The sequence below is a fragment of the Drosophila novamexicana genome, unplaced genomic scaffold (genome assembly GCF_003285875.2).
Source record: "Drosophila novamexicana strain 15010-1031.04,08,12 unplaced genomic scaffold, DnovRS2.1 tig00000008-arrow-pilon, whole genome shotgun sequence".
In the NCBI taxonomy this organism is placed as follows: Eukaryota; Metazoa; Arthropoda; class Insecta; order Diptera; family Drosophilidae; genus Drosophila; species Drosophila novamexicana.
The window spans coordinates 575,906-593,094 of NW_020824765.1; the positions used below are offsets into that span (position 1 = coordinate 575,906).

At 38.0% G+C, this 17,189-nt stretch overlaps 1 protein-coding gene across 1 annotated transcript; it reads left to right on the forward strand.

The window, feature by feature from the left end:
- Positions 1–13,551: 13,551 nt before the first annotated feature.
- On the forward strand, positions 13,552–15,363 carry LOC115762417 (4-coumarate--CoA ligase-like 6). The gene is made up of 4 exons (XM_030704613.1): positions 13,552–13,701; positions 13,759–14,159; positions 14,227–14,343; positions 14,409–15,363. The coding sequence occupies exons 1-4, from the start codon at positions 13,552–13,554 to the stop codon at positions 15,361–15,363; spliced, it is 1,623 nt and encodes a 540-aa protein (XP_030560473.1).
- Positions 15,364–17,189: the final 1,826 nt, after the last annotated feature.

A 17,189-nucleotide genomic window follows, 5' to 3' on the forward strand; every position in this document is an offset into this window, starting at 1 on the left:
GCAATAGTTGAATTTATTTTGCAACAGGATAAACACACATAGCAATATAAATATACATTCACACATACATCACTCAGTCCCATAGATAATTGTCATTCACACACTTTAACATAAGCATTGACATTATCAGGCTATATAACATTATAGTGGAGCACAACAAAAGTATGTGAATCACTCTCATACTGAGTATTAGAGTAAACCTAATCAACGCTTCTTTAATTGTTATGTGGCCTAATTAAAAGTTTCTTTACATTGTTTATGATTTATTAATACTAACAATTAGAAGCTTGACTACTAGTCAAAGCCGGTTGGCTATAAAAACCCTAAAATATCATGCTTTCCCCTTAGCCCCTAATTCCAATAGAAAATAATTTATTTACGCAAAGTGCCTCTTAATTTTCAAGTTCAGTCGCATAGCAATAAACAGGTATTTAATGTGAACGAATATAATCAATTTAAGCATTAATCATTAATTATATGAATTACAATTGCATTCCGTATAATATACGGATATGTACTTACGCAGCTTGAACAATGTTTAAGCCCCATTGAGCATTTAATAAAATTAAATAAAGCAAGTACCGCGGCTTTTTACCAAACTTGAATAAATATTCCGCAATTGTTTGCTGTGGTTGTGTCGCAATCGAATTGCGAATTGTGGAATCTGCACCTCGAGCTTTGCGCAAAAAAAAAATAAAACAAATATGAAGTAAAAAATACTTTAATCGGGAATACTAGACCAGGACAAATATCTATCTATCTATGTCTATCATAAGTATTTTTTTTATTTTTCCATAATTTTTAATAGACTGCTTCATATTTTTTATATAAGATTATATTAGATATTTTTAAGAATATTAATAATAGCATTAACTTTTAAAGTTATGATAGTTATAAATTTAAGAAATATACTTAATGAGGTAAAAGAAAATCGAATGCTTTAATAAAAAAAAATGTAAATGGCAAGATGCATGTTTAATTATATAAGGAATCGAAACTCTACATACTAAGATACTATTTTTTAAATCCCGTATTGACTCAAAAATCTAAGTGCTCCACAATTTAGGCTGATTCATATATGCAAATATGACTTATGTTTATACATGAATATACAGCATTTATATGCTCACAATAATATGGATGTTACCAATGTTTGCACGACTTTATGATTCTCAGTTAGCTCCTTTAATGACTGCAGGGTATAAAATTAAAAAGAGCTTTAAACATGTTTTTTATGTATTTATATATCAGCTCTAGACAAAACAAGCAAAACATTTAAATACACAATTGCGCATTAATTAAATTACATGCATGTTAAGGTTACGCTGAATTTGTTTGTCAATATTTATATCGCTGCAATATATAAAATTCCATAAAATGTACAATTATTTCAGTTTATTCGCCTGCTGCAGAATGTTACTTAATTTATATCTCTCCATTCGCAAAGTTGCTCAGAATTCGTAAATTGGTCAAGCAGCATTCTGTGAACCGTGCCACGCCCTTTGGCCGAACATCGCATACGCCCCATAGCAAACGCCCCTCGTTCGACGCTCATTAAAACACGTCAGCAAAAGGAATAAAAGCGCTTTAAATGGCAACGCTGCACCAAATAGGTTTTATTACATACACATATACATATATATATAAGTTTTTATTTCCAGCGAGTTGCCATGCACTGAGCATATTATTGGGAATATGGGGTATGAGTGGTCAGATAATATTTTTGGGTACATTTGAATAGTATTCAAACTTGTTACTAAATCCCCGTCAAGTATTATAATACCTATATAGGGCATACAATAATTTAGTAATTTTTTTTATTATGGAAGCAGACAAATAAATAAATAAAGTTTTATCGAATCTTAGCACTAACATCAGCAGACAGTTTATTTTAGTGTGTTTATATGAGTGTAATTCGTGTACGAAAGATCAAATAGGGTATTAATACCATAGCTCAGAAACTTTTTATTTCTGGCATTGTTTTTCATACCCTAAACCTATTGAAGGTGTATAACAAGGTTTTTATAGTTTTATGAGAATGTTGGAAGAAGGAAGGAAACATCTCCGATTGCATAAGCTATATATGGCATATTCTTGATCAAGAAGACAAAAGTTAGACTTACAATTTGAAACAAACTTTTATTCTCTTATTTAGTAAGTAAGTAAGTAAGTATGGCAAGGGAAAGAAGATGCGTGTCTAAGAATGTATATAAGAAAGCTGGAGTGTATGTAATGGCAGCTTGGCGCTGGATTCAGGGTATTTCCAAGTGAGGCACATGCCAGTGTTCTACTGTATTTTTTTTTTTTAAATAATTTTTCCTGTCAGCGCGAAATGAGCAACAAGAGCGGCAGCGGCAGCGAAATCAATTAATGAATTGGTAAAAATTAAGTGCTTCAATTGTATGAAATTGATTTCGAGTAATAATTTTCAGCTTGAGCGCCGGTCAGGAAAAAATATATAAATGCGCAGAGTTCCCTGCAATGTCTGGAGCGGGAGCTGGGTCAGGATAATAATAATGCATAATGGCTACCGCCGGCGGCGATGGCGGCGATGGCGGCGATGTCGACGGCAGCAACGGCAGCGGCAGAAACAACAACAATGAAAACAACTCCGCGGCTCCGCATTACAACGTGCAATGACTCCGGGAAGTTCAAAAGGCCAGCGCATCCTGGTCTGGCCAGGACTGGCCCAAAGGAGGACTTTTCTTTCTGTTGCATAATAAAAAATAATAATCATAATTTTTTTTCATTGCCGCTGCCGTCGCTGCGCATTTTCTCTTTGCCATTTTTAATGCACTTAGTTCACGGCTCGACTGCGCCGCAACTCAGGAACTGAAAGCGGCCAGGATCTGCCGCAGGTGTTGGTCACCGTTAGCTACATATTTTAATGGGCATTATCTGCATCATGAAAATTAAAAACTTTATACAGCTGCAGTTGTCTCTCGCTGTTATTGTTGTTGTTATTGTTCTTTTCTTAAAGCACACAAATTAATTTCCCTAATTATACGGCCCGTCCAATGCCCACAATGCAATCGTAAATTAGCCAAGTTTATGCGTGCTAGCAAAAGTTGTTCACCTCTCCCCTTCAGTCAGGCAGCCTAGTTGGTTACAAAGTCGCCTTGGCCAAACCGGGGCCGCGGCCAACGCGATAATGTTATCTAAACAAGCATAAAGTTTTGCATCAAGGGCTAAAAATCTAAATATTATTACCAGCATCCGGTTCGCTGCGTCGATGCGGCCCGGCACTGATTTACTCCGCAGAACTAGTAACTAGTTACCAGAGCTCTGCTCTGGACAGTGCCTATGCCTGGTGCCTGGTGCCTGGTGTCTTGACTAGCCACTTTTATTTTTAGCCAGTTGGGCGCTTGATTATAGTTTAAGGCAATTGCCAGAATGGGGGGCACTACATGGGCAGGGCCTTAATTTGCTTAGAGGAAGTTGCAAGCAGAAGGCAAAGACTGCCGAGTGCGGTACAAGCTGCATCATGGCTATAATGTGGCATGTGGCATGTGGCCAGTCAGCGACACCAAGTGGAGCATATTGGTTCTAAGATGATGCGGAAACTGTTATCACATAGGGCGAATCCTTATGTCTTACGCATAAAACTTAATACATGGATACAATGGTCCATGGATTCTTTTTTTTTCTAAATAGAGAGCACATTGCCATCAATTTGTATTCAAGCAATCAGCTACAAAGTTTATTTATTCGCTCTGAACTGTAGCGTAGTGTTTTGACCAAGCTATCCAGCTCATGCCCAGCGTGGCACATTAACAAGCGTTGCCCTGCGTTCCAGTTTTTTATGGCTGGCAGGAAGCAGAACGAATTGAGCGTCGTGGTTGGGGACGACATGCGACAAAAGTGCTGATTATTGAAATTAACTTTGATTTGTTTGTTGTTCAGCTGTATCGGCAAATTACAAACTGCTAGCCATATACGACTATCCAACCAAGTGATAGTGACACAACCAAGTGACCAGGACCGAAATCAGAGCCACAACTATCAGAAGGCAGCCCAAATAAAAATGCATTGCTATTGCATGCAGAAAACCAGCGGCCAGTAAAGAAAGTGCAAAGCTGGGAATCGGGGAGCTGAGCGAACTGAAGCTTGGCAATATGGCCAAATGGAAATTGCTGTAAAATATGAACTACCAATTTCTGTTTGGTACTGTTGCAGCGGCAATGGCGCAAAAAAAGAAGCCACATAAGTGGCTCAAGCTAAGAGTAGCCTACTACAAAATATCCTGTACGTCAGCTAAAATTTGTCTGTAGCACTTGCTTCTACGATTCTCTCCGTACTAGACTGAATATATATAAGTAGAAAAAAATTTTCGTTATAAATTCTAGCTTTCCCTCATTTTTTCCAAGGAAAGTTCTGTTAGCTTATAACATTTTAAAACTATGTTTAATTAATTTTGCACCTGCCTACTAATAATCCAAAAAAAATCATCCAAACTTTGAACTTATGCTTCAATAAAATAAATAAACAAAAAAATTAATCGAAGTCTTAGATAGTTACAGTAGTTTTAAATAATTTCATTTACATATCACATCAATCCATAAATCAATCATGTTTCAGAACGAAATAGGTTTGTTTAGTTTTTAAGAAAAATTCTTCTCTCTATATAAACTATTGCGTTGTGATAAAATAAACTGGTTTTATAATATTTGTATGTTTGTGTATATTAAAGTTTTGCTACAGACTGAGAGATAATCAGAAAGGCTTGATCAATGTGATCAATGTGATTATACCCTTTATAATCTCCGTTATTGCTGCAGGGTATTTAAAAAAATCCACTCTGGCAGTTTGGGCAGGCACTTGAGGGGGTTTTACGTTGGCTACGAGACATTGACACAATAACACCTAAAGTGGCTTTGTCCACCCTGCAATATTGACTGCCAGAAAGTGCGCACGACAGCAGAGCCCAAACCGGAATACCAGTAACAGAAGGCCCCTCCCCTCAGCGCCCACACACATACACAGACACACACACACACACACACAAAGCTTGCTCCCAGTGAGTTGGCAATCCGCTTCCGCCTGCAACGCTCGCTGACTTTGGTCGCTGTATTCATGCATGAATTTTGAACGAAATTTTCATACCTTTTTCGCAATATTCTTTCGTTTTACTCTCAATTTTTTTCCTTCAGTGAGGGCAGTTTTCCACTTCAGTCCGTTACTTTTCAATTTCCACTTGCACACACTCATACATATACAGCATCGAAAAGTTTTTGCACTGTGTCTTTGGCGCGATTTTCCGCTACGCTGCACTTTCATTACACGTGTGCGGGAGCGGGACAGACACCTTAAACAGAGCCAAAGACAAAGAAAGCTGAAAACTTTTTTTTAGAACCCCTTGTCAAAGGCAGGCAACCAGTTTGCAATTGAAGTCGCCAATCGCCTTATTGCAAATTGCTTGAATTGCTTTTGGCTTACGGGTGTTGGCCGTTTACCGTTCCATTGTGCACTTTCAATCTCCAGCGGTCTCTCTGCACTTGATACTTGCCGCTTTCCATCTGCCACCTGCTCGCGTGGGCACTTGGCCTCCTCGTGTTTACTCACTCATTTGCCACACTTGACCAAAATCAATTGGCAGCGACAGCGGGTAAGCCGGCTAGCATGCTACAACATATTATGTTGTTTAACAATCAAATAAGTCACGCGGCGCTTAACTCAGCTCAGGTGGAAGCACCACAGCACGAACGCAACAACAGCGATGGCAGCAACAAGAATCACAACATCAAAGCAAAACGACATTCTTGTAGACGAAGCCTGAATGCTCTTCTCTAGTTTCTATTACAACTAACTAATGTTATTAACTGCCTATGTCAATGTCATATGCAGGTTTGAAAGGTGCAGTTGTAAAACATTTTACTGCATGGATTAAGATGTTAATAAATTAATTTGATATTACATTTTCATTTTTTCAATTTTTAATATTTACTATGAATTTTTTTTATAGAATTTTGAACACATTTTTATTAAGAAGGGGCTTATTCAGTTAATGAGCAGTAATACATTTTTAATCATTTTTTTATTATCTTCTTTTTTTGTTTTGATAGATTTATTTATAAGCAGTAAATATTTTAATATAATTTTTATATATGCTTTATCCTGCTTTGTTTAAAATCTGTTTTCATTCCTATTATAATATTTTATTTTTATTTAACATTTGTTTACCACTCAGTTAAGCTGAGTTCACCAGAAAGTTATCATGCCGCATGCCACATAAATGTGGAACAGGCAACACCGTCAAGTTCTGCACGAAAGGTTTTAGCTACCTTTTAGCGCGGACCTGCAGTGTCCGTCCGCCGTCGACGTCTGTTGAATTCAGCCTTGCCCCGTCCCCTATCCATCGTTCGTCGTTCATCCTCCGTTGTCTCTGCAATGTGTGGCTTATTGTATAAGCGCGTCCGTCCGAATCTGCCTGTCCAATGTGGGCGTTTTATGTGGCCGTGTCCCTAAGTTGTAGTTGTTCCTGTTGCTGTTACCCGATGTTGTGGTGTTGCTTGTCTGTTTGGCTACCTTGGCTGATTGTAGTGATTCTTGGTGCGCATATGCCCAGCGCCCCAACTCGTGCCTTGTGCTTTGGCCTGTCGCCTGTGCCATGAGCCGTGTAAACATTGGCGCGTGCCTGACTGCCAACAACAAACACAACAACAATACAACACCTTAATGTGTGCGCCTGCCTGGAACTGATTCTAATCGCTTGGAGTGTGGTGTTAATGTTGATGTTTCAATTAATTTTTATTAGTTCAACTCGTTATGCGCATGGCTGCAGCGCCCGCTATCCCACCTTATGAAAAATGATGGGTCGCAAGTGATGTGGATAGTGACCGGTTGCCCTTCCAATGTATTCCCAACGGACAGCTCAATCAACTAACAAGCTAAAGCCATAAGCTTAGTATTGGCCCCCTTTTCAATATCAGCCATATGTACATGACCTATCGAGGATCCATCAATTTGCATATTGCAGCAGCTCAGCTATCGGCAGCGCACCTATAAATCCTTTGCTTTGCTCTTTTGCACGCCGTAAATAACCCGCCCGGAAGGCAGACAAGGCCGTGTGGTCCAAGCTATGGCCCAAACACAGGACGAAAACGTCGCCGCCAATCATTTATCAAAAATATTATCAATCAGTCAATAGATGAAATGGCTTGATGAATGTCCAACAAGCAACCAGCCGGGCAGTCACGCAGTCAGCCCTGAGGGGAGGAGGTTCTTTAGATTGGGCGTCTGTGTTGACAGGCCAGGCGCCTGCACGTTGGGTACAGTGGACACTGGGAGTCCCTGTTACTGGTCAACAGCAAATACATATATACATACACAAGTCGAGCCACAAGAACAACGAGCCAGCAGCCTGCATTTGATTGATTTCAGAAAATGAAGAAAAATCGTGTCGAAACGCCAAGACAAAGTGAACAGCGGCCAGTCCGAAAACTGAAATTGCACATTGGTACTCCAATATATGGTGTGTGTGTGTGTGAGTGTGCGGGTGTGTGGGTGTGAGTGTGTGGGTGTGTGGGTGTGGGTGTGTGCGTGCTTGTGATATGTATTGCTTTGCTGTGTGAAAAGCACTTACCTCTCTTTTATTCCATACACTTTTTAGCCATGAATTGAACGTGAGGGTTTCTAAATTCAATTTCGGTCGGCATATGAAACCTCAAAGCGTAGATGATGTAAACATTGCATACATACAGAGCAGCTGAATTAAAGCTGGAACATAAAAGGATGCATGCTTCAAAATATGCAAAATCTGTGCCGTTTGCTAGGAAATAAACCCAGTAGATATATGTTTAATCCACATGTCCAATAATGGAAATGTCTTTTAATGTGTAAGAATATACTAGGAGGGACTTACAAAGTATCAAATAGTAGTAAATATTGTTTAAGCAGGTGCAAGATATGTGTACAACTTTTAAAATTAAATAAATCAGATATGTGCCTTTGGAAATTTTTCAAAGTACTTAGTCAGCATATTAAATTTGTTTGCACCAAATTAAAATTTGGTCTGTAATCATGCACCAATTGATACAATACAATACAATACATTTAAGTTCTGCAAATATGTGATGTATGTAGTACATTAATTATACTCTTGACCTGGAGTAGGATGATTTGTAAACTTTCCCATGTTCCTATGAATATCGGCTCGTAATCGAATATCAATGTTTATTTTAGAAGAGTTCGAACTGAATTGAACAATTCATTTCATAAAATATGCGCTTGTTTTAAGATATATGCACACATTTAAATTATTTAGAGTAAATTTCAGGTCGATCGGACTGTAAACACTTAAGTAATTGAAAAAAAGATTAACTCTTGATCTAAATCAGAGGAAAGTAGAAATACATGTATGTTTTTGTGTTTATGTGTATATAAGTAAAAGAAGTCGATTACTTTAGAATATACTTCATTTTAACACGACCATGCAGTGGAAGTTGTAGCTTTAATTAAACTAGAAAACTATAAAAAAAGAGTGCACAGTTATCAAAACCATAATTAGACTCATGTTCTCAAAAAAGTTTGGCGCTTTGACCGTTGCAACTGTTTTTTAACAGCAAAAAGCACTTGACTTTTTTTTAGAGGTTATTCTTATCTAACTTACAAAGCATTTCTGTGTCGATCAATATAGGCCCGACGCCTAATTACTTGTGCATCTATAGTTGAATATTGCCTTTGCTGATGGCCAGAAGCAATTGAGGCTTCGGTGTACTCGAGCCTTGGGAAAGCAATTCTCGGAGATATCATTTGAAACTTGGGCGAGGCGGCAGGTTCATCAGAAAGCGATTAACAGTAGCCAGACAGAGCAACAATGCAAATTTGATTATTTCGACTAGGAGTCCCTCACACGCACGTCAACAAATACAACCACACCAACGCACACACACAAAGTCACACACAATACCATGCGGGCAACATTTGTTCTATTGTTTTGCAGTATTGTTTTTTTGCGGACTTATTCAATTTGCTCTGCAACATGTCAAAAAGTTTTGCGCAGCAAATGAAAAATGTGCAGCAAAAGTGCAAAACGCAGCAAACATGCTACGAAAATTACAAATTTTTTTCTGTGTGTGAGTGTGGTTGTGTGCGTGCATGTGTATGTATATGTGAGCCGTTTTTGTTAGTTTGTCTGTGGCTTGTTGTTGTCTCTGGTGTTGTCAAAAAGTATGCCAACGCCGGAGCCAGAATGATGGAGTGACAGTGACTGCCATCCGGGGCGGTAGATTGTGACTGGCTGTACCGACCATCCATGGGGTAAGGGGTCAATGGAGATATGCTCCCCGCACTCGTTACCCGTCACTCCATAGATCTCGTTCTCACTCTACATTTGACAAGTGGAGTGTGCGGCCAAATGCCTTTTAGTACCTCTTTCATCTGCAAATATTTGTGTTATTAGAATTTTTAAGCCAGCTCGCAGAAACGTTTTGCCAGCGCAAAAACTATATATACATATATAAGTAGATGGCTGCTGTTCCACAATTTGCGTTCAACCGAAATTCACCAACATAAAAATGTTTTAAAAGTGAATTGCTGTACGTTTAATGAATTGATGAACTCCATTACATCTTATAATGTTTTATTATTATAGAAAAAAAAAGTCCTTTAAATCGCGAGATTTGTGTGTTTGTGATTTTCAAAACACCCTTGGCTTGCCAACGCTGTTTATGTAGCATATTCTCCTGCGCAAACAGGGACAGAATTTGTGTGTGTTCTTGTCTGGTTCGGGGACGCTGTCAACGAAAATGTTTTGAAATTGTTTCGAGGCGTTTTTGTAGTTGTTGCTGTGCTTTTTTTTCATTTCTGCTCGAGTTTTCGAAAATATTTAATTTCCGCATTAACGTTGCGACACAATTTTGCATATAATAAAATGCCAATGCTAAATATTGACACGCTTTGTGAAAGTTTTGGCTGCCAGGCACTCTTTTATACTCTTTTAGAATTCATTATTCAATGCCAATGCATTTCAATTTTGTGGCCGTGCGTCGTCGTCGACAATCGAGCGGAATAGATTTATGACAGCGACACTGCATTTTATTACACTTAAAGGAAATCTTTCTTGAAATTGGCACACGAAAAAAGTTTTGTAAAAAATAAACGTAAAATGGCAGAGGCCATGGAAAAATCATGAGTCGAAGGGGCGAACAGGTAGCCGGACCGATAGAGAAGTTGGCGTAAGTAAGGCAGCGCCATTTATCAGCGTGACACCTTGCCGGGTGGCCAACTTGGTCCTGGATTGGAAGTGGGTGCGGATCTGGAGCTGGTCCTGAGCTTGCCTTGTGGTGTGTCCTCCAGTCGAGCTATAGCTATGTATGTGGGTGTGTGTTTGTGCAGCATTTTTATGGCATGTGAGAAATGACGCAGAAAGTGTGACACAAAACTGTAGACAAATTGCTTGAAATGATTTCATTTCTTTTATTTATGATGCTAGCGTTCGAACTGCTCTTTAAAACCAGAAGCTGCTCTGTCATTTTTTTGTGCGTATTTTTAAAAATAATGTTTTCATGACATAACAAATTATTAAAAATGAATTAACTATACAAATGGCGTTTGGAAACACACATACGAATCAGCTTACCCAGATCTAATTAACTTTCTTGACGTATGCCACCACATATGGAAATTCCACAGATTGTCGCCGGTAAAACCCCAGAAATGTGCTTAGCCCATGGTTTATCGTTTGTTTTGGTTTGAAATGGAGACGTCGGAACTATTAATGACAATACTATCCGATCTACGCACTGTCTTTTTTAATACGGCACGCATCTACTGATAACAGGGAATTGACCAGACGGCTTATCGCCCCCAAAACAAAGTTGACGGTAAATGAAGTTTGCTGCCAGTAAATCTAACTTGAAGGCTTTAAAATCATTTAATGACAATTGATAATAACCAATTAATAACAATAATTTTTGATATCCTTCTATAATATATTCTACTTAATTTGCAACGCAAAGATGGAGACATCGTAGAGCCCATAACGTAATTATATTCTTCATTTTTATAAAGGTGTAAAATATGTCTAAAACTAATTTTAGCAAAGATCTTCAAAATTAAGTTTGAAGCATCGGCTGGTAGACAAACTACTTGCATGAAGCCGAAGTCCGGTAACTTTCCAGACTAGCGGGATGATAATTAAAATTTTACCTTTGAATCCCCTTCACGTTCATTTTCAACTTGGACGGGTAGATTTGTGAAGCGTGTGAAGCACGTCACACAACAATTTGCACACAGATCCTCGAAAATGAGTTTTAAAAATCAACTGGGAAACAAAAAACTTTCATTAAGCATAAGTCCGGAAATGTTTACTCTTCAATCCCCCTTTTAATCACAAAGAGGCGGTGAAATTGTGAAAAGTTTTTTACTTAATCTGTGAAACACTTCACAAATTATTTTTCACAAAGATCTTTGAAAATGAGTGTGAGGCCGATCGGAGGGTAAGTAAAAATAGGGGGTTAAATGTATAGATTGGGCAGCAGATATCTTCCTCTAAGCCTGTCTTTCAAAATCATAAATTAATCGTAATTTTACCTTATGTTTGTCAACGCCTTTTATCTGTAAAACCTTTCAAATATCTTTTTGCTTCTTTTTATTGGTGATGCTCTAAAGTTAAAAACTACCTTATAGCCCTTACAAAGCATGCATGGTAAATGCGTAAAATAAAAATATTGATCTGGAATGTATTCACTTTGTGAGACTAACCTTTCGTTTTGCTTACATTAAAAAGTTATTTAAATTCATTGTGCACAACAAATTTTTAATATTGCTTACACGCCGTGGTACAAAAATGTGTCTTTTGTAGTTTGCGTCGATTTTCTAACGTTATTTCTCAAACAATGCGCTCGGTAAACTAAGCCAAAGCCATTCAGCCGGTCTCGATAAGCTGGTGAGGATTATCAGAGCAAACCACCTGCGTCACGCGCAATTGCTGCGTTATCAGCACAAGCTGCAATTAAAACTTAAAAGAAGATAATTAAAAAAACAGTCAATGAGTGCCGTTAACTGAATTTTAAATAATATTCAATAAAGAATTTTCCCTTTGAAGTGAGTAAATAAAGAAAGAGGAAACCCAAACGTGAACGCTACAGAATTTGCAGTGAACACATTTGGCAGCATAAATCAAAGAAAAGCTGGCCCTAAAAATAATAACGAACCCAAACCAAATCCATATCCATATCCACATCCACGTCCATATCCATATGCCATGTCAGGCTGACAAAACTAAACTAAAACACAAATACATATGCATAACATGAGCGGAGCTAAAACAAATCCTCAACACAAATAACTGCCAACACATTTGCATATATCTCACAAATAACCGAAAGCAAAGCAAAATAGAAACCAAAAGCCCAAACACCAGAAACAACAACGCACACACACAAGGAAAAAAGAAAAACTCGTATACAATTGTTGAAAACAGAAAAAAAAAAACAGAAACAAAATATAAAAAAAAAGAGTCAGGCGGCAACAAAATGCAAAACACTTCTAAAAATGAGGCATTTCCGGTCGACACACGCAACGTCACATAAAACAAGGGGTTAAAAAGAGGCGCGAAAAAGTAAAGCATAATAAACGCCGAACATAAAAATCGGCGCTGAAATCTGCTGGAAACAAGCAGCAGAACAACAAAGCTCCGAACAAAAGCCATCGCTTCAGGATGGCGAAGGGACAGGCAAAATATTTAAAGCATATGCCACACGGCTAATACAATAATATAAAAGGCAATAAAACTCGTGGCCGGATTCGTGGGTCGTGGTAGGGAAGGTGCAGCGGCGGCAGCAGAGGCAGAGGCAGAGGCGGAGGCAGCGGCAGCAGCTGCTCCTATCAGTGTGAAGCCATCAAATTCGATTAGATGCCCGGCCTGTGGGGGGTTGGCAATAACGGAAAAAGAAACACTTGACTGTTTTGGCAGCTGCAAAAGATGAGGATGAAGCTCCCGGTCGAGCGTGAAGTTGTTGGGGGAAGGTACGAAAAGCTGTTGTCCTGCTGCCCGGATGGTAATTGTTTGTTTTGTGTTCATATTTTTTGCACATTTATCGTTTTTATAGTACCCGAAATCCTCAAAAAATGTGAGGATTGTAAAATAAGCCGACGGAACTACAGAAAATCAGTTTTTTCTATCCCTATCAGAATTCAATTTGCATATATTTGTTAATTACAACTAATTAGAGCAAATAAACGTATTTTGATAAACATATAAATAATAAAAGATATTTAAAACTTTATCTATGGAGAATATGGAATATTACCCAATGACTGGCGACAAACATCAGAAGAGGCGTAAGCGCTTTTAAGGAAATTAAAGGAGAAATTAAAGATAAGCCATTTTTTATTGAAGAAGTGCGGTCAAACATTTGTGCCCCAATCTTTCTATTCTTTACCGTAAATACCAAATGAAACTTTGCACCAATAAGTTATGCCTATCAAATGGCAAACGATAAACAATCATATGATAAATTTTTAAATAGAGCTACTCGATATGCTATATAAGCCGACACATTCCACTAGGAGAACAGACAGTAGTTCATTAACTTTTGGACAAACAATATGGCAGCCAAGGCACTATTCCCAACTTTCTTTAACGAGGAGACAAAAGTGTGGAGTGGAGTACCCAGGCGGCGACAATTCCACTACGACTGCTCCGTGGGTGAAAGAATATACACTTCATTGAAGAATTGGCCACAAAATGTCGCCCAGGTAATGGAAGGGTAACAATCAATAAACAATTGAGCTACAGCAAATCTTCTTAAACAGATCAGCGAAATAGACGGACGCGTGGTGACCTTTGAAGAAGTGCAAGCCTGGGCGACACGCCTAGCACTGTTCTTCAAGAGTGAGAAACTAACCCATGAGGATGTCGTAGGCATTATTGGAAATGCCAGCACCTATGTTAGTTCCTTAACTGTGGCCTGCTTCTTCAACACGACGCCTTTCCATGCCGTGGCCTACACCTATATGAAGGAACCAGAAGTTATAAAGGCATTATATGAGATTACCAAGCCAAAGATTATGTTTTGCGATAGTGTGCACTATGAGATCATGAAGGAGGTAACCAAGGAATGGAATCCCAAGTATGTGACGATGACAGGTCGTGTAGAGGGTGTGCCCAGCATTGAGGATCTGCTGAAACCACATCCCATGGAACGTTTCTACCAGTGAGTCAGACAATTTAATCAAAATTCTCGCGCTATTCCAAAACATTTTTTTCTTCCTTTTTATTAGACCCGAGGTGTTGGCCATTGGCGGCGATCAGACAGCAGCCATTCTATGCTCATCGGGCACATCCGGAAAGCCAAAATCGGTGGCCATATCTCATAGACACATTAACAAGACGGAAGCGTAAGTGCAAAGTTAACATGCATTTTTTTTTTAAATTTAATTAAACTGGTTCACATCCTTTACAGAATTACCAACAGCACTGATGTGTTCTTGACAAGTGCCACATTGGACTGGATGACAGGCTTTTCCTTAATGATGTTAACTTTCTTCTATGGCACCACTCAAGTCATATTTGACGAAACCTTCAATGCTGATAGCTTCATTCGTATGATCGAAAAGTACAAAGTTACCTTGATTGTGATGCCGCCATGGCAGGCCTTTGAGGTGTTCACAAGTCCATTGGCCACAAAGCAGAATTTGTCCAGCGTGCGCATGTGTATTATTGTCGGTGGCTGGCTCTCATCGAAGATTATGCAGAAGGGCCAGGAAATTATGGAGCATTGCCATATTGTATTCTCATATGGAGCCACTGAGACTGGTGCAATTGCCTTCAACATCGATCACAGTCTTGAAAGTTCTGTGGGCAGACTGCCACCAGGTGTCAACGTTAAGATCGTAGACGATGAGGGCAACGCACTGGGACACAACCAGGTCGGCGAAATACTTATTGACGTTGGCGTCAAATGGGAGGGCTATGTGGGTAATCCTGAGGACACTGCCTCCACCCTCAAGGACGGATGGATCAATCTTGGCGACATTGGCTACTTTAATAATGATAACAATCTGTTTTTGATCGATCGTAAGAAGGATGTGCTCAAGTACAAATCAAAGGACTATTGGCCCAACGAAATAGAGCAAATTATTGCCGAACTGCCGGAGGTTCAAAGTGTTTGCGTTGTCGGTGTCAGGAACAGGGGCTACACCGATGCCGCCGGCGCCTTGGTCATCAAGAGGCCTGGCACTGACATCACCAAAGAGAAGATCATCGAGCACGTGGCCAAACGTGTTGTTGTCGAATACAAGCAACTGAACGCTGGAGTCCAGTTTGTCAATGAGTTGCCACAGAACAACAATGGAAAGGTGTTAAGAAACGTGGCTAGAAAAGTGTTTGAGTCACTTATGCAGAACCCAGAGTTTTAGATTATTTAGATAATAATATTTTCTTTTCTGTAATTTAAAATTTTAAAGTTGTATGTATTTTATTTATGATTAAAAGAAATTATTTCAGTTAATAATTTCGGTTAGCAATTCAATGTATTTCTAAGAAGTTTAATTACCATTAAAATTATACTTTATTTAACCCGTTTAAATCAAATATGACAAAAAAGTTTTCTTATAATAAGCTTAAATTTTAATCGATCACTCCCATGAGAGATATTTATATGATATAAGCGGGCATATTCCAGCCTTGTCCGTGGCAAGTTCAAGTTTTAGATAACATTTTTCGCCCACTTCCTGCCCGTAGGCAATTTAAACCTACCAGCACTATCTTCAAGGCAACGTTTAAAGTTTTATTTAAAATACTTAGATTAGAGTGCATATAAAGTCCAATTAAGAATCTAAAGTTTAAATCAAAATTCCCTGCTATTTTGGTCTTTAATAATATTTTAATATTTATTTTCCACCTAAATGAGGTGATATTTTAAAAAGATCTCTGAAGTTAATTTTGAAGATAAGCGGATGGTTAAAAGATTAAAAAGATAAAAAAATATGAGAGACATCTCAAATGATTTTTCATTAGAATCTTTGGATATTCATTTGAGCGCTAAACTTCACCCACCAAGTCTATGATCCCCAATTATACTAAGAAGGAATGGATTCTTTGAAAATTACTTTGAAGATAGATTTCATAGTAAAATAAGTTGCCTCAAGATATATTCAAAGTTTTTCACATAAGAACTTCATTTGCTATCGATCATTTCCATGGGACTTAAATATTATTATAGGCGTACATATGGCCTGTCTGCAAAGAAAAGACGTACCTATGTATATATATAAACTTTATTTATAAAATTATAATAACCTAAACAAAGATGTACAAAACACGGTTTGAGTCATGTCACCTTAAAAATAGTGCCCTGTATAAAGCATCTAATTTTTAACGATTCTTAGATCTATAAATTGGAACATGTTCCCCATATTTTATTTGTTGCTCGCCAACATCGCTTCCCAAATTTATTATAACGCTAGAAATTCATTTTGCCTTATCTAAAAGTGTAACCGTAACAAGGAGTTTCCCAGTCCTTATCTAATAATAAGTCAGCGAATCTTGGTTCAATGTTCAGTTGATTAAGTCATAGCATGCCGTCAATTACTGAAGAGTTTCCCCATTTGCCTCAATTAAATACCCAATAATTAAATTTGATAAGCTGTTTTGAAGTTAACTAGATATTTTAAATTAACATATGAATTTTTCTGCTCGTCATTCCATGTGATAACGTTATCGAAATTCGCATGCGCCGTTATATTTGACTCATGGTAATTCCATCAAGTTCATGGCATAGATAAAAATATGAAGTGTCATAGCTACACATCAAGTGATATAGAATAAGGAAGTGGGTTTTCTATAACACAACTTATTAATGAATGAAATGTTATTTACAGAAATAAATTATTTTTACTCTTCACAATTTCGCGTTTTAACGACTTTGCATTGAGTATGTTGAGTATGTTTGCTCTTACTTAAAACGTTCTTAATTTATACATTCAGCGTTATAGTTTTTGAGGTTCGGATTATTCGTAGGTCACCTATAAAATATAAATTGTTTCAAAACTCTCCCTCCCTCCTTTGTTTCTTTAGACTCTCAAAATTTGGCATATTGACACTGTCATCCGAATACGTCTAGATTTCAGTCTCACATTTCAGATATGTATGAAAATTCATAACAACTTGAATGGTAAACATTAAATATCATGTCACTGTCAAAGAAAGTTCGGCTTTTAGGAGTAAGATGATATGGATATAT

Bases quoted from the DNA above. Each gene is read 5' to 3' on its own strand.
- LOC115762417 (XM_030704613.1), top strand. From the start codon at position 13,552: ATGGCAGCCAAGGCACTATTCCCAACTTTCTTTAACGAGGAGACAAAA. The intron at 13,702-13,758 runs GTAATGGAAGGG...CTTCTTAAACAG, and splicing joins GGCCACAAAATGTCGCCCAG to ATCAGCGAAATAGACGGACG. The intron at 14,160-14,226 runs GTGAGTCAGACA...CCTTTTTATTAG, and splicing joins CCCATGGAACGTTTCTACCA to ACCCGAGGTGTTGGCCATTG.